The 27,732-nt window shown below is 38.6% G+C and overlaps 2 protein-coding genes across 5 annotated transcripts in view; both read right to left on the bottom strand.

Annotated features, from left to right (window-relative positions):
* The window catches only part of GTF3C3 (general transcription factor IIIC subunit 3), a 30,508-nt gene extending 11,883 nt beyond the window's left edge, over nucleotides 1-18,625 (bottom strand). For 3 of the 4 annotated variants that reach the window (XM_019939224.3, XM_019939225.3, XM_019939227.3), the window contains exons 1-12: nucleotides 18,492-18,625; nucleotides 17,454-17,565; nucleotides 13,452-13,642; nucleotides 12,816-12,939; nucleotides 10,634-10,825; nucleotides 9,952-10,117; nucleotides 6,253-6,400; nucleotides 5,611-5,710; nucleotides 4,696-4,799; nucleotides 3,567-3,738; nucleotides 1,053-1,255; nucleotides 606-707 (exon numbers count right to left, since the gene is read on the bottom strand). In XM_019939224.3, coding sequence (XP_019794783.1) covers nucleotides 606-707; nucleotides 1,053-1,255; nucleotides 3,567-3,738; nucleotides 4,696-4,799; nucleotides 5,611-5,710; nucleotides 6,253-6,400; nucleotides 9,952-10,117; nucleotides 10,634-10,825; nucleotides 12,816-12,939; nucleotides 13,452-13,642; nucleotides 17,454-17,565; nucleotides 18,492-18,593 — 1,716 coding nt within the window. In that variant the 5' untranslated portion in view covers nucleotides 18,594-18,625. The remainder of the gene's footprint in view (nucleotides 1-605; nucleotides 708-1,052; nucleotides 1,256-3,566; nucleotides 3,739-4,695; nucleotides 4,800-5,610; nucleotides 5,711-6,252; nucleotides 6,401-9,951; nucleotides 10,118-10,633; nucleotides 10,826-12,815; nucleotides 12,940-13,451; nucleotides 13,643-17,453; nucleotides 17,566-18,491) is intronic. The other variant, XM_019939226.3, reaches the window with a different exon arrangement.
* The window catches only part of PGAP1 (post-GPI attachment to proteins inositol deacylase 1), a 95,460-nt gene continuing 86,218 nt past the window's right edge, over nucleotides 18,491-27,732 (bottom strand). Inside the window, exons 29-30 of the mRNA XM_019939223.3 lie at nucleotides 25,188-25,386; nucleotides 18,491-18,874 (exon numbers count right to left, since the gene is read on the bottom strand). The gene's annotated coding sequence lies outside the window, so the exon portion shown is untranslated. The remainder of the gene's footprint in view (nucleotides 18,875-25,187; nucleotides 25,387-27,732) is intronic.

Raw genomic sequence — 27,732 nt, 5'->3', positions numbered from 1 at the left:
AAATCTATGGGAAACAAGTGTCACAGGTGTGCCTGAAAGCTTCTTTAGTAAGGCAAAAAAAAGACCAGTCATTGTGTATATAAACGCCTAGAAGAGAATGAATAGACTTATTTTTTCCTTAACAAAGCAATCTGGGTCACACTACTCACCTTAGTAAGGAAAAAGAAAGCAATTCATATTAAGTTTATAACACACACACACACACACACACACACACACACACACACACACACAGCCACCTCCCTGCAAAAAAGCCAGACTCAGAAAGGATGTCATATCCGGAAAACATTTTTGCAAAGTGAACAATTTTGGCACGTGGCAGTGTCTACAGAGCCAATAACTGATACCATGATGGTTCTCATTTTTCTAAATATGTACTAGCAAAGATTTTATTGTACAATCTATAGTAAAGTTTACACTTTCATGTAGAACTTTCAATTATATACCATTAATCTCTAAGTCTTCTTTTATCTGACTTTCACTTTAAAAAGTTTGAGTTTAACAGAGTAAAAGAGAGTTACGAAATGGCTATAATCTATGTTTAAACCAAATTCTAAACATTTAAAAAGTCAACAAGGCTAATATAAAGAAAGATCATTACCTACCCTTAAAAGCATGGCTAACATGGTAAGCAAGGTATCCACATAACCATACATTTTGCCTTGTGAAAACAACAGGGTAGAACGTTGAAGCAGCAACTTCAGTTCCTAAGTAAATAAGCACATGATAATAAGTGTGACAAGATTCCTTTGTTGTAAATTGTTTTGTTTGCATAGAAAAGTTCTGTCTTAGAAACCAAACCTTAAGAACATTTGCTTTATGATCTCTCACAATAATTAAAATCCAATGTTTTAGAAACTATAAATTATAACATTAACAATCATAATGTTAAGTTGCTGTAACTTAAGACTCAAAATCACTTTTTCAAGAACACTGAATTTAATACACTAAAATAAAACTTGGATATAAGCTGTAGGGACATCCTTAACAGAGGAAAAAGTTCTAAAACATAATCCACCGAGAAAAACTTCTCTCTATGTTACATGGCCTACCTGCTGTGCTGCATTTGCATCTTGTGCTAAAGTATCTGGATCATACATTGGCTCCAGAGCTTCCAGAGCTTTCTCAGGACGGCCCAGCTGCTGCTGAAGGGTGGAAAGTGAAATTCTTGCATCCAAATGGAGGGGGGCCAGATCAACCACTTTGCCATAGCTTTCGGCAGCACGCTCCATATAGCCTAAGGCCTTTAAGCATTCTAAAATGATGTTAAAATAAAGCATTAATATGAACTACAGATTTGTAAGCGGGCCAAAATTATTTCTCCATTTTAAAAGAAATTATAGCAATACAAACAAATTATAACAAGAAAGAAATATATGCATACTTCCAGTACTTTAAAACAATTATCCCTTTTAATCTCTATCTATGCTACAAGGATGTAATCAGTATATATTTTATATATATATATATATATATATATATATACACATACACACACACACACACACACACACACACACACACAATTTGGTATTCTGATTTATTCACTTACTATTATGCTTTCAACATTTTCCCATGCCTTCACTGGCATTCTGACTGATTATAATATTCAATTAAATTGTTTATTTACTTAACCATACTATTTGACATTTAGGTTATCCCAAATTTTTACTCTAATAAATAACACCACAGTAAATATCTTCATGTATATAAGCCAGAGTTCACAAACGGGCAGACCAGTGTAACCTACAGATATGCTTTGTTAGGCCGCAGTGCTGTTAAAAGCAGTGAATTGTCTACATTCTTAAAAGCTAGGATTTTTTATGAAATCCAAGTTACTGGATTCTTTTGAAAAATCTGGATTTGGCAACAGCGAGTCCCTTCATTCCCACTTGGTGCATCAGCCAGCTGAGAAACAGCAGCACCCTTCAGACGGGCGTCTCACCCTGCCCTGGGCCTCTCACTTACCTACTTTATTCACTTTTGTTACGTGCCAGGCTCCTGAGTTTTGTGATCTCCAATATAAACCACCTCCCCTCACCTCACTCAATTATTTCCTCAGGATAAGTTCTCAGAAGTGAGGCTACTGGGCCTTATTCCTCACACTTTATGCCAATCAATCATTAAGTCCTATCATTTGAACTTGAAGATGAATTCCTGGTAAGCATTTCTTCTTTCCACCCTAATAGCCACAGCACTCACTAATCTAAGCCCTTTCACCGCTTTCCTTTTCACTGCAATGATCTCCTATAAGATGGTATTTTGCCTCCAATTGTTTTCTCAAATCTCAGATTTCTCAAATATCTCCTGATCACTATCTTTAGGTTAAACTTTGGTAATAAAGGAAGACTACTAAATGTGGATGGATCATCGTGATGGAATTTCTCATTATTTTTCACTTCTCACTTTAAAAGATATTTTGTTATTATGTTACAAGCATTAAATTCCTCTAATGATCTTTCTTACCTACTGTTCCAAATTTCTTTATGATTTTTAGATGATTCTGAGGTTTTACCTTCCACTTATCTCAAGCTACACAGGCTCAACATGGAAAAAGCATGTATCAGTATCACGATCATAATTAAAGAGGATTTAAAAATGTCTACTGTTAGTAACAGGAGCAGTATAAATACCACAGCCTTATGGAAGGCAATAAAAACTTCAATTCCCGGCTCATGTCTTTAAAATTCAAAACCTACAAATAATGTAACTTTTTATGATGGTATTACATTTGTATTCATGTTCACTCATCCAAATAGTAACGTGCTATCTTAATCATTAAGTGCTCTCTTTGCCATTTCATATCTGTGATATGTGTCAAAATATCCCAGAATATCAATCAATGCTACTGTAGTTATAGAGGATTTTCTGCCATTATGTAATATTTTAAGAAAATATTAAAACTTTCTGCCATCATGCAATATTGGAAACAAAGACTATTCAAACTTTAATGCATCTCTTATGTTGATTCAATAGGAAATCCTGTGAGAATATTTTTGGCTTTCATACATTTCTGTAAGAGATTTAGTTGTTTTTCCCAAGCTGCTTTTCCTACTCTGAATGATTTATTTCAGATTACTGTGGATTTAGATGCAATGAAATAAAATGACATATAAAATCCAATCTTGAGCATATTTTCAGCTCAAAGAACATTGAAAATATATTAACTTTTTTTTTTCCTCAAAATAACATTAAATATAAATCCTTAAAAGCTCTTCAAAAATTAGATTGCAGCCCAAGTCTGACAATCTATTACTAGAAACCAGAGCCTGTGGTTAAGACAGGTAAAAGACAGGTATTTAAGGTATTTTTAACAGGGATATGTTAGTCTTTCTACTTCACTCTGGTACCATTAAGTGAATCATTCCTCCAATATATTAGTGAGGGAAAATCACTTAGCAGTAAACCAAGACAACTTAAAATACTGACTTTCAAAAAACTGCCCTGAAACCAGAAATACTTTCACTAAGACATTAACGTTTTATAATAATTATTACCATCTTGGGGAAATAAGTTCTTGCCTGCTTATGTGATTAAAACTTCTCCTTCCTACAAAAAAGTATTACCTGCATGCCGAAGCCAAACCACTGCGAGGTTATATCTTTCAGAGCAGACTAGCGCACTAAGGAGGGGAAGTGCAGAATTATATTCACCAACATCCAGAAAAGCTTCAGCAACATCGAGATAGAGGTCTCCCATGTCTTCGGGATTCTGTTCCACGAGTGTTGTCAAGAGAGGCTAGACCCCAACAATTAACAGCCGGAAGTCAAACAGTCATTACAAATACGCTCATCTACTTATATCTCTCTTTTTAACATATATACAAGTTATCTGAGGCAAATCTAAGAGGAGAAAGCCTTAATAAAAACAGGTTTAAATAATCACTTTTTAAATTCATTTCTGAGTCTCTATTAAAAAGAATTCATACTGCCGTCATTCACTCATTCAGCACACTGCTTCCGAAGGCCTGTTACAAGACAGGCATTGCAGGAGCTAGGGCAACACTGACCTGCTGTGCTCTTCCTCTGGCAAGTCAGTAACGCCCAGGCCTCAGGGCCTCTGTGTTTGCTGATTTTCTGGAAAGCTGTTCCCTCCGGTTCCTGCCTGGCTTACTTCGTCACTTCCTTCACGTCATTATTCAAATGTCACTTTTCAGGGGAGGCTCTTCTTGACCAATTTAATAAAATTGTAACTCCTCCCACCCCAGTATTCCCTATTCTTCTCTGATTTTTCTCCAGAGCACTGATCACCAACTAACATCCTATATTTTATGTATTTATTTTATTATCTAATCCCATTAAAACAAAAGATCCATGAGGACAGGGATTTGTATATTATATTCAACACTTTATCCTAAGGTCTGCAAAGTAGATGCCCAATACATTTTTTTATTCAATAATATACTTAGTCCAAAGTCGGCAAAAGAGAACAGCTGTCAGAAACTGCCAATTGTCTAAAAGGCCCAATCCCACACTCTGATCTCTGGATTATTCTCATTTTAAAAGAACAACAAATTATCATAAGCCCATTTCCAAACACTTAGCTTTTAAAAGACATTCACACAAAATAATCTGCTGTTTACTGTGACTTCCTGGTTATTAATATGAAATCTAGGGTCAACTTAAAATTTCTTGTTATCTAAACATTGTAGATTTGATCTAAAGTATCTTAAGTACAAATCTTAATGTTACTTACATTAAGTGGTTCAAGGATGTTGAGATGTACAAGGCAGACCATCAACTTCACTGTGATATCTATTGGCACACCATCCGGTATAGTGCAGGAAACATTCTCACCAGCTGTGGATTAGACAGACAGATAAAAAGTTCCTATATGTAATCTTAGAAAGTGGGGCAAATGAAGCAAACTGTACCTTCTATGCAAGATCTCATTTACTTCACTCAAAGCAAATGATTCTACAGTCAATTCTAAGTTTGGCCAACTCTAGTTCTAGGTTCTTACACCTCTTTCGGTCTGTCCTTTAGTAGCAATTATCCTTCCTATTCTTTTCCTAATACCTTAACCGCTTACTGAAAAGCTACATAAACTCCCACACCTTCTATCAAAACTACAAAGAACTAAAAAACAAAAGTGACAAATACGGATACATGAACTTTCTCTTTTTCTTCTTGAATCCAAAAGCCTCTTTTTAGTCTTCACTACAAAGAGGCTGAGAAAGGGATAAAGTAAAATAGTGTGCTTAAGTCTGAAGTAGCATTTTATGCCCATGCTTATGTTTCAAGTAGAATTTTTTCAATGCTTAAGTTTGAAATAAATTAGTAGAGAGCATTTTAAGCCCTTTTTGAAAAGTAAACTGTTTCAGTTCTAAAGGTTTTTGATAAGTTGCTCGGTAATTCATTCGTTTTTTCACATAGCACTATCAGGACCCTGGGTCAATGACAAATGCCAAGTTCAAATGGATGTATTGAGAAATAAAAGGGACTGAAAACACTTTTTTTTTTTTAAAAAAAAGATTACCTGTGAGTGAATACTCACAAGAAAAAGATATGGAATCTCTGTTACGAAAACTGCTCCTTGGGAAAACTTGTTATGAGGACACTAACTATCAATTTCAAAATGCCACATTATGAACAAGAGAGGATTACGCACACTCTCCTATGCAGAGGAAACTACAACTTTTATTCTCTTCTGAAGTGCCTTCTTCTGTAGTTTTTTTTTCTAGCACAATTCCAGAAAAATCTGTAATTACCTAAAAGAATGGGGGAAGAAAAGGAAATAATACGATAGGTATGTATGAAAAACCTTTTCACAATGCAAAGATTTGTAGTTAATTCAAATAATCCTTACAAAACATAAATAGGCTATAAAAAGCAACAGTATGTCTCTTTAAAATAGGGAACCACTGTGAAATATTAACATTTTTATATCATATTAACTAATGCTTAACTGAAAATACATAATTTCTCTATATCAAACCAATCTAATTTTCCCAACAGATTAAGAAATGAATCATAGCAATCAGTCTGGCTGCTGAGTCCTGCTACCCTGAAAGACAGACATATCTAGTACCTATGATAACGGCAATAGCTTTTATTATATGGCAACTACATTTTATATTTCATACAGGACTATTATAAAATCTAAATGTGCCCATACAGACTTTAAATATATAATTTAAAATATAAGTAATTTAATATATATAACTAAAATGGGGAATTATCAATTTGTAAGAATTTCTAGAACACAGAAACATGTTCAAAACCTAACAGAGAAACACATAAGTGTTCCTACCTCCAAAGCTTTGTCATATTGTTTATTAGAAATGTATAGTTCAGCTGCAATGTTAACATCTTCCATGGAGACTAGGCCCTGGTGCTTTGAGAAAGCTTCTTCAATTATGTTAATAGCTGAAATAACATCATTGGCTTCATAGTAACTCCTAAAAAAATAATGGCATAATGGATGAGAGCTTATTTAATTCAGATTATAAAATTCATTTTCTTACACAGACCCTCTAACTATTAACTATGATTTTCATCTTCTTAAAGTTTGGGAGGAGGAAAAAAACTCTTCTTTAAAATCATAATCAGAGCTGATCCAGAGAAAAATGTGTAATTTCATATCATTAAGCATCTCAGTCTCCCAAAGCTACTTCATATCATTCTAGCTCACTTCCTCTGTAATGCAATACCAACAACTTTCCTACCTCAATGGGATCTACAAAGCATTGATCCTACCATTTTTTTCACTGTCTCTGCACCCTTCCTGTCCTCAGTTTCCTCCTTCTCTGTGATCCAACATTATAATTACTCCATTGCACATCTCATTTCTCCTGCTCCTCTCTCCCTTTAACAAAATCATCTGATAAAACTCCAACCCTAGTTAATCCAAATATGCCTTCACCACCAGCTGCCCAGCTGCCCACGCTCACTAAACTCTAAATTAATGACCACTAGCCTCAAGTGGGCCCATGGTGCTGCTCAGCAATCTTACTACAGTTACCAGTCCAGTACTTCTCAAACTTGAATGTGCACACAAGTCAACTGGGAATCTTATAAAAAGGCATACTCTGATCCAGTAGTGCTGGGGCAGGGTTGAGATTCTACATTTGTGACAGGCTCTCAGGTAATACAAATGCTTCCGGTCTGTGGGGTAGCAAGACCTCAAGGACCCAGACAGCTATTTCACATCTTCTCCTCTCCAAACCCACAAGTCTCCCATCCTCACTCTCAGCTGATGACCTCACTTCTTATTTTACAAAGAGAATCAAATCAGACATCCCACATACTCCCAACACATCTACCTACTACTACCTACCCATACCCATGGCCATATCTTCTGCCTTCTCCTTTTATCATAAGGCCAACCCTCAACTAGATCCCATTCCCTCCAATCTATTCAAGGATATCAATCAAGCAATTGTCCCTTCTCTCATGAATCTTCAATATGTCCCTTGGTTGTAGATCATTCCCACCTGAATACAAATATACTGTAATTTTTCCCAACTTAAAAATTGTCTCTTGTCCCTACAACCCATTCCAATTACCTCCCCATTCTTCTGCTCCCCTAGTAAAATTTCTCCAAAGAGCTGCCTATCCCCCAGACTCCCCCAACCCATCTCCAATGTTCATACTTAGTCCTCATTTTATGTGATCTACTTGCAGTATTTCACACAGATGGTCATCCCTCCAGTAAAAAATTCTAGAATATCATGTTCTCCTAGTTTCCTCCAAGTTCACTGTCCATTTCCTTACAGCCTCCCTGCTGTTTCTTCCTCATCTTCCTGACTTCTAAACACTGTAGTGCCTCAGGGTTTAGTTCTCAGAACTCTTTCCTTCTGTTTCCCCTCCTCCTGCCCCTCCCCCGTCTCTCTCTCTCTCACACACACACACTCACACACACACACACACACACAAACACACACACACACACACACACACACACCCCTTCCCTCATACCCAATACATCAGAAAATCCTTAGAGCTCAGCCTCCAAAATACAGCCAGAATCTGGTTATTTCTTACCACCTCCTACGGCTTTTACCCTGGTCCAAGCTACATTATCCCTTCCATGAATTACTACAATAATTTCCTAACTGTTCCCCCTGCTCTATCCTTACCATTACTCAATCTATTCTCAAAAGAGCAGCCAAAATTGATGCATTTAAAATTTAAGTCAGATCAAGTCACTCTTCTACTCAAAAACTTCCAATGGTTTCCAAACTCATTCAGATTAAAAGTCAGAGACCTTATAATGACCCACAAGGGCCGAGGGATCTTTTCCTGATACCTCTCTAACATTACCCCTTCCGGCGCTCCCCCTAAACCCTCAGCTTCCATGTTGTTCCCTGAGCATACCTTTGTGCTTGCCATTTCCTTTGCCTATAATACTCTTCCCTAATATCTATTCCCGTATCTCCTTCAGTTCACTTTCAGGTCAGTATGACCATAACATAAAGAATTAAGTCCTTCTCTAATCCCCCTATTTAAAATAACTCACTCCTATTCCTCAATTTATCTCTCTTCCCTGCTTCATCTTTCTTAGTATCACTTAACCAACATCTGACATACGACATATTTAGTTGTTATTTGCTTACTGCCTGTCTCCCCCAACTAGAATGTAAGCTCCAAAACAGCAGGAAATTGTAAAACTCATTCAATACTGAATCTCCTGGTGCCCTGTACAGTGCCTACCTAATACCTAATTTATATTCAATAATTATTTCCGGAGGGAAAGTAGGGACTGAGAGAAAGTCTAATCAATCAGAAGTTATAGTAACAGAATTCCATGTAGGAAAGACTTCTATGGCAGTGGCAGAACTGTTCATTACCACCCTTTCCTGACACGATTATAAATACAAGTGGAAAACAAATTTACTCTCACAGGCCATCTAACAATTCATAAAGTAGAAGCCTACTGGGCTAACCAGTATGACAGCCAAAGATCTGACTAAAAGAAAGTAACCTGGGAAGATCCTCAAAGTTCATCATATACATCAGGGATCGATTAAGGGTTGCCTCCCCTCAACAAATTTCCTAAAAACACTTCCAGTATTCCTACATAGCCCATCTCTGAAGCACAGTGAGTGATCTCACGACTAAGCATCTTCATGACAATGGCCATGGAATTAACAGGGTTAACCTAAAATACCCAGATCATAGATTAACATGGTTAATCCTAGGCTGAAATAGTAGACATCCTAGAAGAGAAAGCATACAAGGCATTATGTAGCCAGAATGTTCCCTGCTTTGTTTTGCTGCACAGCATATCAGAGAAGAGAATGTAGTTGGGCATATTTTAGAATAAAATATATACCAGAGTCAGTAGCATGTGCCAAATCTAAAGAAAAATTTTCATCTTAAAATGTTATTCTAGGGCTTCCCTGGTGGCGCAGTGGCTGAGGGTCCGCCTGCCGATGCAGGGGACATGGGTTCGTGCCCCGGTGCGGGAGGATCCCACATGCCGTGGAGCGGCTGGGCCTGTGAGCCATGGCCATTGAGCCTGCGTGTCCGGAGCCTGTGCTCCGCAATGGGAGAGGCCACAACAGTGAGAGACCCACATACCGCAAAAAAAAAAAAAATGTTATTCTAGTACAGGCTCAAGACAAAACGATTAAAGAAGATCTCAGAGCACAAACATTTCAATAGCACATTTGCAATAATTTAATATTACTGCAAATGTACCTAACTTCAACTAAATTATGAAAACCTGGGAACCTCGTCATCGTTTCAGAACATGCTCCATTTTTAAACTTCTGAGCATGTGAAAGATAATCATATATCCAAATTTTTCTAAACAATCACACAGTTGACTTGGAAACAGAAAAGTACTGGGGGGGAAAACCTCTATATTTAAGCACAATATGAAATACAAGAAGCAAAACACTTCACTGAACCTCAATAAAAAGTATATTCACATCAAATATATGCTTTGATTTCTAAAATAAGATGATTAATGAGGGCACTTATATATATTTCACTTTGAACTTACTTTGCCATATCTCTGGACAACTGCATAAATCGTTCTCCATCAGACGGAGACAAAAGGTTTAAAATACGCCTATAACCATCCATTGCCATTTTGTGATCTCCCATCTGTTCATAAAGGCTTGATCGCTCCCACAGATAACGGACATTAGTAGGTTCATATTTAAGTGCTAAAAAGAAAAAAAGGAATATAAATAATATCATAAAAAGGGGTTCATGGTACCTGGGTGTGACCCACCTTCTTTTCAGAAAATCTATTAAACACTCTAAACTAATTCTCCAATACAACCAAGTGGGTTATTCTGGAATAAATCTACCTTCACAGGAACTCTAGACTAGGCTTGATCTAAGACCAAATAGAACCTGAAATCTCCATATTAATCTCCATTTGGTCACTGAAGTCTAATATTAACCCTCAAGGAACAGCTTAGAACCAACACTGATCTTGGTGGGAAACTGAAGGTCCTGTTCTTCAACCAACTTTTGTGCAAATATTAGCTCACAATATAAAGAAAGTTGCTGATAAACATGAAAATACAGGGAGCCCAAATACTTACCTCTGGTATAACAGAATATAAGGAATAAATATATTTCAGCTAACATCACCCCAGAAGAGCAAGTACAGTGATCAAAAAACCTATTATATATCATTTTATCAAAGGAAACGAGAAAAACACTTTTATTACCTTTTGTGTAGCAAAAAATAGCCTGCTTAATATTGTCTTGTTCCAGGGACATTTCTGCCAATCTAACCCATTCTTCAGTGTCACTGGGATTTAAATGTGCAGCAATCAACTCAAACTGCAGTGATTTCTCCATGTCACCTTGGTCCTCATATATCATAGCAAGAGTAGAAAATGGCTCATAAGCCAAAGGAGCTATAATGAATATGAAAAAAAAAAATTCCATTGGTTGAGGGAAGAGGCTTGAGCTGATGTCAATTCCATGTTTCACATTGTGGATCCTTTCTCTAATATTTAAACTTTTTAAATAACTTGAGCAGAATTATACAAACCACTTAATGGAATTTAGAATAAACAGTAGAGGGGATTCCCTGGTGGCGCAGTGGTTAAGAATCCACATGCCAATGCAGGGGACATGGGTTCGAGCCCTGGTCTGGGAAGATCCTACATGCTGCAGAGCAACTAAGCCCATGCGCCACAAACTACTGAGCCTGTGCTCTAGAGCCCGCGAGCCACAACTACGGAAGCCTGCGCGCCTAGAGCCCGTGCTCCGCAACAAGAGAAGCCACTGCGATGAGAGGCCTGCACACCGCAACGTTTGCCGCAACTAGAGAAAGCCTGCACACAGCAACGAAGACCGAATGCAGCCAAAATAAATAAATAAAATAAATTTATTTATAAAAAAAGAATAAACAGATTATATTTGCTTTAGTATATTTTCACATTTTTAAGATACTCTTTTCTGTAAGCAGGTGTAATTTCATGAAAAACCCTACTCTCTACCATGCCCCCTTCAAGAAAATCCCCCTTTGCTAAGGCTAAACAAGGCTCACTAACTCAGCAAGTTCATCCTAATGAGCATCAGCCATATCAGTGGGGTTAAATCTTCACAATCCGCTTCCACACGGAAGGAGTATGGGATTAATGGACAGAAGATACATAAGTAGCACCTAAATCCAGATTATCAAAGTGAAAGGTTAATCCACATTTCTGAAATAATGTTTTTGAATTGAGGTTCTAAGATCACAAGTGATTAAAATCAAAGGTAATTGTCAAAATAAACAATTATAAACAAATAAAGGAACAGATAATACTGAAAGTAGGAACCAAACAAAATATCCTAAAGGAAAAAATTCGATTAATCTTATTTCTGATGGGGTAAAAGAGGAAAAGCAGCGCCCTCAAATTACTCTAATGAATAATCCAGGAATCTTACAAGATTTCTAAAAGAACCCTAGACTAAATGAAAGGAAATGCCAAAATATTGAAAAGATAAATTGAAAGTTCACTCTAGTACAACTATCCCTGCCACTATGCAGGGCATCATTTGGCAACACATCAGGAGAGCAAAATAATAAATATAAGTGATCAGTCAAAAAGTGACTTCTGAAGATATCCTTCAGTATGCCTGAGGTTTGCAGTTTAACAGAAAGATGACAAGTATATACTGTGTCTTTTATCAAAAAGTAGATTAAAATAATCTAACACTGTCTGATTTGGAAAATAGAAGAAAAAAGAATACTCTTCAAAAGTGCTTTTAAAATAATTTGTTTGCCATATTTTAAAAAGACTAATACTATAAAAGCCTAAAGCTCCTAAAATGAAACATTCAAAAACACACAAATTTTAAAAAGCCTGTAAGAGTTCAATAAATATTAATGATATTTCATTGAATCATACTCTGCGATTTTCATTTTCTTGGCAATGATACCTATTCAATGTGAAAAGTGGTAAATCACTGTTATCACAATCACCTCCAAGCTTCTGAATATATTTTCCAAATAGCACAGTGAGGTGCTCCTCCGTTTGTTTTAAAAGTCAGACTATTAGGGCTTCCCTGTTGGTGCAGTGGTTAAGAAACCACCTGCTAAAAAAAAAGAATACACCTGCTAATTCAGGGGACACGGGTTCAAATGAGGCAACTAAGCCCGCACGCCACAACTACTGAAGCCCACATGCCACAACGAAAGTCCACATGGGCCCTAGAGCCCATGCTCTGCAACAAGAGAAGCCACCGCAATGAGAAGCCTGCACACCGCTACGAAGAGTAGCCCCTGCTCGCTGCAACTAGAGAAAGCTCACGCACAGCAACGAAGGCCCAATGAAGCCAAAAATAGATACATTTATTAAAAAAAACAAGTCAGACTATTAAACTGCTATTGTCAATAATCCCCACATTAAACACCTTGTCTTATGATTTCCATGCACATCAATATCGCCTCTTCACGTTCTCCTCGAGCAAAGCGAATGTTGGCTTCACCCATGAGACCTCTCAGAGCTCTGGGAAGTTTACTCCGAGGCCTTTTCTCCTGTACAGAACAAAAATGACATTTAGATTCAAACAAAAAACAAATCCAACAAAACTTTCCTACAGTAGCAAGTTCAAATCACAGTAAAATATTTAAAGAAAGCAAAAATCAAACTGGTCAGGCATTACTAAATTACTAATTAGAACAAATGTGGAACTGGATGCTATAAAATGGATTTATATGTCAGGAGATTTATGACTCAATCTACTGAAGATTCTCCTTTCAAACTTATCTACTCAGAATGAACTTGGTTAAAAGAATATCAAGTTACAATATGGACCTTTTAATAGCAAAAGGACAGTACATTTTGAGACATGCAATAATTAAAGTTTTACATTTAAAAATCTCTAAAATGAAACATAAAAAACCAGTAACAGTAGTTGTCTCATAGTGTTTCCTTTCTTACAGTTTGAATTCTTTCAGAATATATGTATAATTTAAAGATTCTTTTTCAATTTCTATATCACATGTTTACATTCCATTTATAAATACGAAAATAAGAAACACTTTACTTTCATCATTTTCTTGGTTTCACGATTGAGAACCATCTCTAATACAAACACGTCGCCTGCAGTGGGTTGCTCAGGTGTCTCCTCCTCCTCGTCCTCCTCCTCGTCCTCCTCCTCCTCCTCATCTTCATTCTCTCCAAGCATGGAAGCAAAGACCTTGTGAACTGACTTACTGACTCCATCTGATGTTTCTCCTAAAGACAAAGACATTGAGGTTGAAAAAGAAAAAAAAAGAAAGCTTCAGCATACTTACTAGTTGCAAGAAAAAACAAACAGTATTTTCTGGAATACAAATTTCTACCCCAGCAATATCAAACTTGAAAGAAAAACACAGACAAATGAACACTCCCAAAAAAAACAATCCAAAGAGGAAAGCTGTCACAAAGCCATGTATTTTACTCTGCAGGAAGTGCTGACTCATCCTTTAGGCCTTACCCAGACATACAGGCAAAATTAGTGGGAAATCAGAAGTACACACGGTAACTGTTAAAAGCAGAGAGGAAAAAAAAAAAATAAAAGAATTGTAGGACATAGACCTAAGAACTAAAAAAGTCTGGTGGTACATAACTAGGAGGTATAGAACAGTGGTTTAAGGTGGTACATAACCAGGGGGTGGAGCACAGTAGTTTAAGGTGATACATAACCAGTGGGTATAGCACAGTGGTTTAAGGTGAGGTCTCTAAAGCCAAGCTGTCTGGTTTCAAACTTCATCTCCATCTATCACCAGCTGTGTTACCTTGGGCAAATTACTGAAGCTCTCTGTACCTCAGTTTGCTCATTTGTAAAAGGGATCAATAATGTCTGCCTTATAGGGTAACTCTGAGGATGAGATGAGTCTTTATATATATGTACTTAGAAAAATGCCCAGCATATAGTAAGAGCTTAATAAATGCTATTATTAAAATTAAAATACTATTATTATTTCAGGAACAAAATAACATGACATATTTCATCTGTATCTGAGGATATCACTACAGTAAAATGATTTTCATAAGTTCATAATGATTATCTTTTTTTTTTTAAAATAAATGTATGTATGTATTTATTTATTTATTTTTGGCTGCATTGGGTCTTCATTGCTGCATGCAGGCTTTCTTTAGTTGCATCGAATAGGGGCTACTCTTCGCTGTGGTGCGAGGTCTTCTCATTGTGGTGGCTTCTCTTGTTGTGGAGCACGGGCTCTAGGTGCACGGGCTTCAGTAGTTGTGGCACGCAGGCTCAGTAGTTGTGGCACACAGGCTCTAGAGCACAGGCTCAGTAGTTGTGGTGCATGGGCCTAACTGCTCCACAGCATGTGGGATCTTCCCGGACCAGGGCTCAAACCCATGTCCCCTGCATTGGCAGGCAGATTCCCAACCACTGTGCCACCAGGGAAGCCCTCATAATGATTATCTTGAATGATCAAGAAAAGTTAAGCTGATGGTGCTTCCCTGGTGGCGCAGTGGTTGAGAGTCCGCCTGCCAATGCAGGGGATGCGGGTTCGTGTCCCGGTCCGGGAAGATCCCACATGCCGCGAGCGGCTGGGCCCGTGAGCCAAGGCCGCCGAGCCTCCGCGTCCGGAGCCTGTGCTCCGCAACGGGAGAGGCCACAACAGTGAGAGGCCCGCGTACCGCAAAAACAAAAAAACAAAAAAAAGAGAAAAGTTAAGCTGAGAAGCCAATTTTCTGTTAAAGCAGAGACAAGTAGCATATTTTAGAAAAGCTACAACAGTTAAAATTTTAAATATATATATATTCAAAAATCCTTAAGCTTATTCACTTATGTGAAATACCTCAAATCCCAAAGATGCTGGATAAATGAGATAGTCAATATACTTAAGGAAGAAGAGAATGAAAAAAACCCACATGTTTTGAGCAACAAATAGTAATTATTATTATGAAGTCATAATGATCATCTTCAAGAATTCTAAACACCCAAAATAAATATGAAAAAACGGTGTAAAATAAATCAGTAAAATTTATTACAGTACAGAAAAAAAAAAAAGAAAAGTCATATGATCATCTTGATACAGAGAAGCATTTTTTTTTTCTTTTTTGGTCATGCTGCATGGCTTGTGGGATCTTAGTTCCCCAGCCAGGGATCATACCTGGGCCCTGGCAGTGAAAGCGCCTAGTCCTAACCACTGGACCGCCAGGGAATTCCCCCAGAGAAGCATTTGATAAAATCCAACACCTATTCCTAATAAAAATTTTAAGTCAACTAGAAAAGGAAGGGAATACCTTCAGTTTAATAAACAGTACCTACAGAAAATTTTCCACAAACACAGTTAACGGTTAATTATTCAAAGTCATCAGGAATGAGACAAGTATGCCTACTATCACCGCTCCTTTCAATATTTTACTGGATGTCCTGGAGGTCCTAGCTAATGTAATAAGGGAAGAGAAATAAAAGACATAAAGATTAAGGAAGAAATAAAACTGTCATTCACAGATGACATGATTATATACATAGAATATCCAAAACAATCTTTGCATAAAAACTGTCAGAATTCATGAATTAGCAAGGTTCCTGGATACAAAGTCTATATACAAAAATTAACTGCAGTTTTTATATCAGCAACAATTAACTGAAAATGAAATTAAAAGAAGTCCCTATTTGCCTGGTGCTCAAGAATAAGAATTTTGCAGTGGAATTCACCAATGTATAGGAGGAAAAAGACAATGACTCTAGTGGCCATATATTCCAATTAGCAGACTTTACCTGTTCAAAACTGACCCCTTCCTCTGCTCTGAATACATGTTCACAGTTACCAAAGGTCTTGGTAAAGTTCTGGGACAATACCTTCCTGGGAAATTGGGAGTTTAATATCTTAAAAGGACTGATGGGATTACTTGAGCTGAGGCTAGTATGCCTGACTGTTCATGGGAAGCTAGAATGGGATTCAACTAACCACCTTTTTTTAGGGAGGGCCTAATGGGCACCTCTCAGGGGCAGCTTTAGGTAAGAAAACTGGCAGGCACCCCATGGTGTCTGGCACTACAGTTGCACCTCAAAGATGTGATGATGGAAGAGCAGCTCCTACTCTGAGCAGATAAGGAAGGACTCACAGGTTTTAGAACAATTTCAGCCCCATTTTTCACCATACTTGCCTGGCAAGGTAAGAAACTATAACCCCAATTTTCTCTCCTCTTTACCCTTTCTTCCCCACTTGGTCCAAGGAAGCAGTAACAAAGCCTGTTCGTTTTCTGTCCACCCTACTAGTGTTTTCTCTGTGTCAAGTCTTATTTGTTTGGAGGGAAAAGAACCAGCCTCTATTTCTACCCACTAGGACTAGAAAGTTTAATTAAGTTCTCAATCAGACCTTACACCCAAAGCTAAATTCTAACTGATAGTTCAGTATCCCAGGTTACTTGACATGGGTAAATGGATACCATGAACTATCATCAGTATTCTGATCACTAAAAAGGTGTATCAATCACCAGAAATTAATAGATTTGCATAATAATTCATCACTTAGGCTCTCATGAGTTTAATTAGTCTGGGTGCAGCAACCAAATATAATACCCGGTCATGCAGAGCTGAGGACTGGGTCCTGGCATGAGGTAACATACCAAGATACCTCTTGTGTGTGTGAGGTCCCATATGGAGCCAACTGGCCTTCCACTCTGACATTTCTATCTTATCTTCCATAATTAAAAAAGTGGTTTGGAAGCCACTTTGTATAGGAGTATAATTCATTACAATTTGGGGGAGTATAGTCTAGAAGAATTAGTAATCAAGTGAGAGGGTCAATTTAAAGAATAATGACTCTAAATGGCTCCCAAACAAACGCTGATGTCGATCTGAAACACTTCTCCACAAACATAACCCACTAAACTAACCATCATCATAATCAATAATTCAACAAATATTTATTGAGCACCTCTTACACACCAAGTACTATGTTCCTAATAAGCCAGGTATCAATGACAGAATACCACTGCAGGAAAAAAAAAAATAATGCTTTCACTAAACTATTAGGTACCCTTAACATTTAATGCATTTAAGGTAGGGATCTTAACATACCTTCATTGACATCTTCGTCCTGAGATTTGGTACAGTCAACTCCTGATGATGATGGAACTGCAGAGTCATTTGGATTTTCTTCAGCTGATGACTTGCCTTTTTCCTGAAGACTCTGAGATTGAAAATTAATTAATGATTCCAAAAACAAGTGCACATTTAGCGCTCCCCAGTTGAGAATACAAGCATCTGCCTCATTCTCTATTTCTGTGACTTGAGCTCTGAACACATACATACTATGTGGAATCTAAATTTGAATACTGCCAAAGCATTTCATAGTACTTAGGTCTCATCCTTCAGGCTGAATCAGTCGTTTGTAAAAAATAATTTTTAAAACCTTGATGATTTCATTAATCTACACGTTGTATCCTTGCTTTTTAAATGAGAAGAGATGGGGCCCTATTAGTTGCATGATTTAGGAAGGAATCCAACAGCTAATCTCAAAAGGTGTAATTACTGTTATTTTCCCTCGGACTTCAAGTGAGAAGACATGGAAAGTTCACGTATTTCCTCATAAGTATAAAAAAATATGTCCCAGAGATTTTATCAGACAAGAAAATTCACTCTTTTCTGTGGAAGATTACACCACACCATTGGGAGACTCTTCAAAAATGGAAGCTCAAATCACTCCGTCTAGAAACAGACACTGAGGCCTAAAGAAGAGAGGTGAGTTGCGCAAGAAGACAGTGGCAAAGCTAGGACTAGAACCAGATACTGCCTCCAAACTCTACTCCCCACGCCCCCCATTTAATCTACCAGCGTTATGCTACCCTCAAATAAAAAATGCACTATTTGGCAACAGAAAAAAAGGTAAGTGGTTACCACCGAGACAAAAGCTTTTTGGTGGGTGAAATGTTTTGAAGAGGAGCTTAGAACAGGGACGAGGTGAGAACCCGAGTTTCGGTAATAAGGGGAAGAAACTGCTGCAAGTACCCGGCCCGCCCCATCACAGCGAACGGGGTTACTGGGTCCCCCACATCTCTCTTAAGTGTCTTAGGGAGACGAAATAGTAGGGAGCATCCTGGCCCATTATCTCCTCACTTTCTTCTCACGGGTTTTTCTCTCTTCTCTCCGCCTTTCGAACTCCTCAAAGGAGATCTTCCCTTCCAGATAGTCGATGAGCTCCGGGCTGAACCCCGACATGTCTGCGGGGATCTGATGTGCAGTTCCAGAAGCCGAAACAGAAAAACGGAAGAGCAGAAGCTCCCAGACGCTACCCCCACGCCGAGGCGCTAAAAACAAGGACCCGTAGTCCTTCCGGGAAACCTGCCCGGCCTGCGCCGCAACCGCGGCGCTCGGGTTCCGCAGGAGCTTCTGGCCCCGCCTCTTCCTGGCGACGTGGGCGTGGGCAGGACCCGGACTGGACAGCGGCTGGACCCTCCGGGTCGCCGCGCTTGCCGCTGGGCTCAGGCCTCCGGTTTAAGCTTATTAAGGAGTTGGAAAAAAAAATGTGCTTTAAGAAAATGTTCCTTTATCTACATCATTTCCCGCAATTCTCCATTAAAATTCTGACTCTCAATGCATTTCTTTTTTGAACGTTTGTTTTTAAAATTAATTTAATCATTGGTGTAGTGATTTTTTTCCTTAATTTAACCATTTCCTCTGCCACGTGCACGTTCCACTTTCCAGTTCTGTCCTGCCACAGAAAGCTAAAGTCCTCCCACAATTTATGGTTTAACTCTCATCTCCTCCAATCAATGGCACCATCAGTTTTCCCCTCTTCCACAAATCCTCAAGCTGTCCCTTTCCTCAGACTCCTTCTCAGTCTGTAACTAGGTCATCTAGACTTCACGTCCCACCTCTAATTCTCACCCAAATTTTCTTCTTTTCTTAACAGTTAAACTTTTAGAGAGAATCAAATATTTGCTATGATTAGCATACACTATTGCCCATTTACTATACAGGCTGTGTACTGTCTTATGCATATTACATTCATATCTCAAAATAATCCTTTTGGATTATATTTTATTATTTTATGTTATTCCTAATGCCAACGTTCTGAATCTAATACATAGTAGAGCCAAGATTCAAACCCTGGTCTATCTGACTCCAAATCCCATACTTGGAATTAATATGATATACTGCCTCTCCTCAGTGGAACACTTCTTCAGCTCCTACACACTCCTGTGGTCTATATTTTGCCTTGTCTTATAACTATTTCTCTGCTGTCCTCTTCTAAAGACACTAGCTAGCTGTCAACATCTTGAGAACAGCACTACCTGATACATCTTTGTGAACTTTCCTCTGTAGGCTAGTAATCTATGCTCAAAACACATTTATGAATTCAACTGGATGGAACTGAAAGTGCCTTGGGAATGGGCAAGGGATAAGAGGTATGGAATGCAGCTCAATGCAGCTGAGGTTAGGGACAAGTTACAGGGAGCCTATCACCTGGCTTGGCCATTGGTGCCTCTTTATGACAATCCAAATGAGGAAAAGCAACAGTTGGATGGGAGAATGAGGGGCCAGGACCTGTAAGAGGGGAACTTCCAGGTGAGAGAAAAAATCTCCAGCTGGAAGTCATTCCTTTCTCATGATAAAGGATCCTCAGGGCCCTATCTGGGTATAAAATATGGGAGGCTAGGTGAGTGGGTTGGAATAAGGTAATCCACAGAAATCCCTAATAGGTAAATTCCCCCCTGAATTTCTCCAGGCTGTCAGGGAATTGCATTTGAGAGGAAGTCGAGTCTCTAGTCCTAACTCTCCTAGGGGAAAAGAAGGAAATCAAAAGGAGCAAATCTGGTCACCTGGTAAGGAGAATGTTCTCCTAAGACCCAGATGGCTTAGACTAGCTTGTTTGTTATTGGCTGCCTGGAATATGGGAATAACAATTGTGATGATATAGATTCACATTGCAGAGATTTGCAGCAGGAAGCAAGGGGTGGGAGAACATTTTTTCTGCTGTGGAACACCTTGATGATGTGACAGTTTTGTTTTTTTGTTTTTTGGGGTTTTTTTTTACAGGTCAGAATGTAGCAACAGGTCTTGAAATTGGAATCTTTCTGCTTTTCTTTTCTCCACTTTGTTGTAAGTGATGTGTCCCCTGGTGAGTCAGAGGCATCCACATTACCTTGAGATGAAGTGGAATTGTTATAGCAGTAATGAAAATAGCAAGAAGAAACTTTTCAGACTTTCAGACTGATTTCTGAGAATCAAAATGGAATGTCTGAAGAAAGCAGAACATTGAATTTATACCATGACGAGAGCATGAAGAGTACACAGGGAGGGAATGACTCCTTCCTTTCTCAAGGGGAAGAGCCAGGATGGGGTGTGACACTTTTGGGGAGACAATTTTCCCATGGTTCTCTCACTTTTTTGCAAAAACTTGTGACTGCTTTCACTCTGGACTATCTTTTCAAGGATGTCTGGAGAACAAACAGCCTTGAAAGATAGAGATATTGTCTCCCTCTGGGACAGAGGGCAGATTTGTTTTCTGACCAGTATGATAATATTTCCCTCTGGGGCAAAGGCTGGGCATGTTTGGGCATGTAGCCCCCTTGTAAGAGTGGGGATTTCCTAAGTTTGGGGTACCTCAACTGTGGCACAAACCAACTAGTGCCCAGTAAACACCTGGACTCACCTCCACATGGCCCCCATGATACTTGGGGGACAAGGAGAACCAATAGGAATGTAAAACACATGCTGCCTGCTGAGCCATGAATAATAAAGTCTATTGCCTTAGACCCACTGGTCTCAGGGCCCACCAGGATCTGTGAAATTGCAGCAGCCAGTGTGTAGCTTGCAAATCGGGTAAAATCTCACACCCTTAATAGTTCTTGACCACACTAGACGCAGGATAGGGGACAATAGGCCATGTCCTAGGGATGGGGAATGGAATGCTCATCAAAGAGGAGCAGAGTCAGTGTTGAGAGGCTGTCAAGGACCTATGCAGAGGACCACAGACCCCTTGGGAGCCTAGATCACCTGCAGAACACTTATTTTCATTGCAGGAAACACTACACTTCTGCTGTTTTCCTAACGACAGTTCTCAGCCAAGGACAAAATCACTTCCCCAGTGGCCTTTTAGAAATGTGAATAGGGAGGTTTTGGTAGCCAAAATAATAGCGCAGGAGTGGGGAAATCACTAATATACCACTATACATTGTCTGGGGACCAGGTGTGCTAAATGGTCACCACGAAGACTTGTCCTCCCCCAACTGACAATACCATCACTGATAAGAAACTCTAGTCTAGTGGAGTGTAGGCCTCCCATCAACAGCTACCTGCCAGTTGTGAGGAATTTTCCAGCAGAAGGATGCATGTCCTGCGCTGAGACTTTGCAAGCTCATAGCCAAAAGTCCCCTGTGGATGCTCTTCCTTTTCAGAGGCCTTAAAACTAATAAACATTCCCTTTGTGGAGCTCTTGACAACCAGAGCAGGAGTGGTGAAAGGGAAAGGGAAAGCCAGTCACTGGTACTTGAGTGGAACTGGACAGAGGTGAAGCACTCCCTACCACTCTACCATTTATCTGAACAGGCTTATTTTTATGAGGAATAGCTCATCAATAATTACTTATAGGACTTCCCTGGTGGCGCAGTGGTTAAGAATCTGCCTGCCAATGCAGGGGACATGAGTTCGAGCCCTGGTCCGGGAAGATCCCACGTGCCACAGAACGACTAAGCCCGTGCGCCACAACTACTGAGCCTGAGCTCTAGAGCCTGCAAGCCACAACTACTGAGCCTGCATGCCACAACTCCTGAATCCCGCACACCTAGAGCCCGTGCTCTGCAACAAGAGAAGCCACCGCAATGAGAAGCCCACACACCGCAACTAGAGAAAGCCCACGTGCAGCAACGAAGACCCAACGCAGCCAAACATAAAATATAATTATAAATAATAATAACATATCTTTTAAATGGTAAAACAAAAAAGTCTGGCATTAACTAGAAGCAGCTTCCATTACTGTCTGACTAATAGCAAAATAACACACATTTATTTCAATTCATTAAGTATTTATTGAGTGCTTGCTACATGCAAGGCATTGTACTAGGTGCTGGAGAAATAAAAATGGCTTATATATGATCTTGGCTCACAAATATCTCACAACCCTCCAGGGAAAACACTTATACAACTAATTACAATAGAACATATTGAACCAGATATAGAATCTGTTCTTGCATAAATATTTTATTCTTGATATTGAATATCAATCATCCACAAAAAAGCCACAGAAAACTATTTTGGAATGTACAGACTAGTGTTTTTAGGATTACACTGTTTCCTTCTAGTACAGTGTTCCTTTTGCAGAAATCAGAGAAAATGATGCAGCTCTTCATAAAGAAAAGTAGCTATTTCAGATGAGAATATGAGAATCAGAATGATACAGCCTCAGTTGGGGAGGGGTGGGTGGAGGAAGAGGGTTGGTTATGAAAGAAGGGAAATCCACCTGTTTCTCCTCTCCCTTCCTGAGGTTGTACGTGGAAAAGCCAGAGGTGAGGCATGGCTAGGATATCTGGTGTAGCACAATGTCCACCACTGAACATCGTGGCAGAGAACATCTCCCAGAGGCCCAAGAGACTCCTAAAATCCCACGTTTCTTTGCCTTCCATTTCAACTTAATTGTGGATATTCATCACTTACTCTCCCTTGATATGTAACTAAGACCGTGAGATCTTTCAATAGCATATGCTGACCATGGGAATGCATCTTCCTTTTAGGAAAAAGGTAAATTTAAAACCCAAATTCCTGTTACATATAATAAACTAAAGTAAAAATGAGCAATGTCCCTTTCAAATAAAAACAGATTGATAAAAGGTAAGAAACATAGAAGACAAGCTTAAAGGAAACATAATTTAGAAGATCATTTCTTTTGACTTTATGGTGTTTCTGTAATCCTTGCAATATATGCCGTGCTCTACACTGGTATCTATGGTTATTGACTGAGAAAAAAACCCATGCACGTAAGTCACATATGGCCCAAAGCTCAAACTGTTTACATAGCATGAGCTATGTAGACTAAAATGTAGAACAAAATCATTACAAATTAACAAAAATGGAGGGAAAAAACACATAAAAGTTTAGCCATGACCATGAATCAATTTTTCTAATGAGAAGCTTCGTCTGTAGTTTTAAAACCACCAGACATCTGAAAGAAAACATTATAACGAATGGAAAATGAAGATTAACACAAAGACCCAAAGATCAACATAGTTCGGTGAAAACTCTTTTTGTCTTCATTTCCTAATGAGAGTTGTTAGGAAAGGAGAGCTTGTATTTATGAAATATTCTCCAAATCAGAAACTTTGCTTCTTTTGCAAAGTTGAATAATTATTATATTACAATATCACTAACTGGGTGCTTTCTCTTTTTTCCTGCTCTTAAATATTTCCTTGTTTCATGCTCACACAAAAGTATGTATTTGGTGTTTTCTCTGATACTTTTTATTAGAAATCCATATATGCAATTTATAGATGAATAAACTAAGGCTTACAAACAACTTGTATGCAATACTGTCTCATACTGAAATAGGTACTTGGTATTAACAATTATTCTGTTTTAGTGTCTGTTACCCTAGGGCCTGAGTGTGAAAAATAGTCAAGGGATCCTTCATTAATATACTTGTGTTTATTCTATTTTATTTTCTCATTGTAGGACAGTTCTCAAGTGCATATACCACATGGTAAATTGCATCCTCTTAGAATAACAATCATTATTTTTAAAAATTCATCCCATTTAAAAGAGCTAATCATCAAAATCCTTTCACAATCATAGTGAAGTGCAACAATGGTTTGCTTCCTCACAATTTCATCCTATGCCCATGAAAGAATGGGAGTAGATTTTAATTATCATTCGGTTCCCTTTATTTATTAATTTATTTTATTTTATTATTTTTTTTTGCGGTATGCGGGCCTCTCACTCTTGTGGCCTCTCCCGTTGCGGAGCACAGGCTCCGGACACGCAGGCTCCGGACGCGCAGGCTTAGCGGCCATGGCTCACGGGCCCAGCCGCTCCGCGGCATGTGGGATCTTCCCGGACCGGGGCACGAACCCGTGTCCGCTGCATCGGGAGGTGGACTCTCAACCACTGCACCACCAGGGAAGCCCCGGTTCCCTTTATTATTCAGCCAAATGAAAAGCTAACAGACTAGAATCATAGTATATTTTCTTCGACTGCACCATACCTGTTCCTTTTTAAATGGTAGGTATTTATTTGACAGGAATGCTAAAGTAATAAGAATAGTAAAATTCAAATCTTAGACATAAATTTCTAATTTTTTTCCCAAGAAGGGCCATCTTTACTAATATTCTACTCTTTTTCCCCCTCTAGGTGAGGAATTCAAGCTCAAATATATGCTTAATACTTTCTCCCAAAAGAAACCATTCTTTTAAATTTTTACTATCCATTTAATCCAACTGTACAGCTCAATATATTTCTTTACAGATAATTTTCCACATAATTTAGCTCTATGACCTGGTCTGAAAAAAGATATAGGTATAAGTATGTGGTTTTTAATTATATTTCATAATTCTATTGAGTGATAGTTCTACTATTTTAATATATCTCTCCCCAGAAAACTATGCTTTAAAAATCATAACTGTCATTTCTTTTTAAAACCAGACTGTAAAATATATGAACCAAATCAGAGTATTAACAGTGATGAGTATCATCAGAACTGAGCAGTTACTTACATGAGGAAATAAAATCATTTTTCAAATAAATATTTTCTAAACCTCTTTATGACTTTATGACTGAGTTGTATGTTTAGATAGATGCTGGGAATAAAGGGATGAGTTTTACCTGCACTCAGAAGAAACATTCAGACTTTGAGGTAATTGGGGAAGGAGTTTTTCTGTTCTTCATAATCTGCAAATGCAGAAGCAATAAGTTCTGATTGGAAAGAGAGAGGTCCGGGATTCTCATTCATGGAGGAAATATTTGAAAACATTCCAAGATCAAGACCTCTTCCTTTAAAATATGCCTGAAGGGTTCTGAAAAACTGAAGAGAGAAAGAAAATGTTCAGTGTCATTTATCATTTAAACACTCCAAATACTCAAAGATGAGTATTTTTCCCCTCTCATTTCCCCCCAAATTGACTTTAGAGCTAACCCAGGAGGCAGGAGGTGGAAAACTCCGAAACACAAGCTGTGGCTCCTTCTCCCCTTCCCCCTCCTTTCTACCTGACATTTCAACTCTAAACAAAGATAATTCACCATTCTTGAATATCAATTATTTAACAGCCCACAGTGAGAAGATTCATTGGCCATCTCTGAGTACTGAAGTCAGAGATGAAACTGAACTCCACGGTGATCAGAGCTCAGGTGTCTCCTCTCTGATTGATGGTGAGATAGATCCCACTCACCTCAGACGTGGGGTTTTCAGCTGTGTATTCTGTGAATACACAGAAGCTGTGCAAAGTGCTCTTTGATTGTTTTAATCCTATATTGGTATATTTCACATCATTTTCTTTAGAAAAACTATATTTTGAAATCGTAATGTCATCATGTTTACTGTATTTGGCATATTTTTAAAAGAGAAGTTTTACTGGTATTTTGAATTCTATTTCCTAGATAACGTTATGTTGAAAAGAATGCCTAGCAAATTGAAAAGAATGCAGGTCGACTTTCAGTTTTTGCAATGGAGCTTTGCAAGTATTGGTTATGTGAGAATCTGTTTTGTTATCAGTTCAACCTAAGCTGTGCAAAATGTAATTCCCTGGTACGCTCTTGATTCTGTATATATCAATATATTAGAAATTAAGGCTATGAAGTCAATGTGTATATAATATTTACAAATGTAATGTGCTATGTGTGTATAAGGTCATTTCTAAATATAAATTTGTTTCTCCGTACAGAAACAAGTGTAAATTGGCTAGAACACCGGCCACTAGGCTAGCAAAATTCTTCTCTGGTCCTGCTGGGGAATCTTCTCAGCCCTTGGCAGCCTCCTCTCCACCGTGCTCTAGCAGACTGCAGTGTGCATAACTCCAAGGAGGTGCCAATTTCACCCTGCAGCTTGGCATGTCCCAGTGGCTGTTCTTACCAGATCTCGGTTTCTAAGATTGTTGAGGGGCTTCTATTTTTCTTCGTTTCTCAACACGGCTCCATGCACAAGCCCAAGTTGCACCAGGGCAACAGCCAGCAGCAGGAGTGCTTTGGGCATTGTGGAAGGAAGCTGAGTGAAAGGAAGGACCAGGGAAATGTCAATGGCCAGAGAGAGAGAGACAGAGGAGGGAGAGAGAGGAGAAGGGAGGGCAAAAGTAGAAAAGAGAAAGAGGAAACATTTTTAAAGGGAGACAAGGAAGAAGAAATAGTATATTGGTTCACCTGAATTTTGCAGCCCTCTTTTTTTCCACATTCATTTCTTACTGAACCCCCCTAAAACCAATTATTAGCTTAAAGGAGTCCATGATAAGGAGAATGTTATACAGTGATAAACAAAGCAATTATGAATACAACCTAGAAAGTGAGTATGCCTTTTCATCTGAAAAAAATTGCACTTTGTTGTCTCCAAAGAAACTGCAATTCTTAACAATAACAACAAAAAAAGAAAAAACAACCAATCTTAAATTACTTTAAGTGTTAAGACAGCAGTCTTAAAAAAAAGAGAGAGAGAAAAGAAAAAAATATACAGCCCGAACTGAAAGATGCACCTTACACACAGGTTTGAGACAGACACACACCACACCAGTGTAAGTAGAGATTGTATCCCACCCCAAGGTGTGAAATGGAAATGAAACACACAGAAAGAGCTAACAGAGCTTACCAGGAGTTTGGTTTTGCCTGGCCCTGGTTGTTTACCCTGCCTACAATCTGCAAGGCGATTCATGGCTACTTATAACCAGTGGATCAGCTGCAGGTGGGAGTCATTGATGTGAGCGGGGGTGGAGGGCTCAAAAATAATGATTCCATTTTCATCCACAGCACAAAGACCGTTGAGAATCACATCTTCAGGCTTCTTCAGGGTAAACAGTGAAGCTATTTGTCCTAAATACAGCGACTCTCCTCCAACCACTGAACATTTCATTTGGATGTTATAGAACACACAAGGCACTTCCACACGGCAAAATGGCTTTCTCCCTTTTCACTTTTAAGAGAAGGTATATACACAGTGGCTGGGAATATGATAATGATTATCCCACCTAATAGAATGCTCTTTTGGAGCTATCAGCCTTTCAAATTAATCACATTTTTTTAAACAGAAAATTCTATTGCAAGAGACAAAATTGCTCTTCGTGACCCATACCTTATATTTCTTCTTAGAATCTCAAGAAGCTTTACAAGTTTTAAATAGTGGTATGGTTAATCATAATACCCTTTCAAAATAGAGCAAAAAGATAGCACA

The sequence above is a fragment of the Tursiops truncatus genome, chromosome 7 (genome assembly GCF_011762595.2).
Source record: "Tursiops truncatus isolate mTurTru1 chromosome 7, mTurTru1.mat.Y, whole genome shotgun sequence".
Lineage (NCBI taxonomy): Eukaryota > Metazoa > Chordata > Mammalia > Artiodactyla > Delphinidae > Tursiops > Tursiops truncatus.
This window is presented reverse-complemented; position numbering and strand designations above follow the sequence as displayed.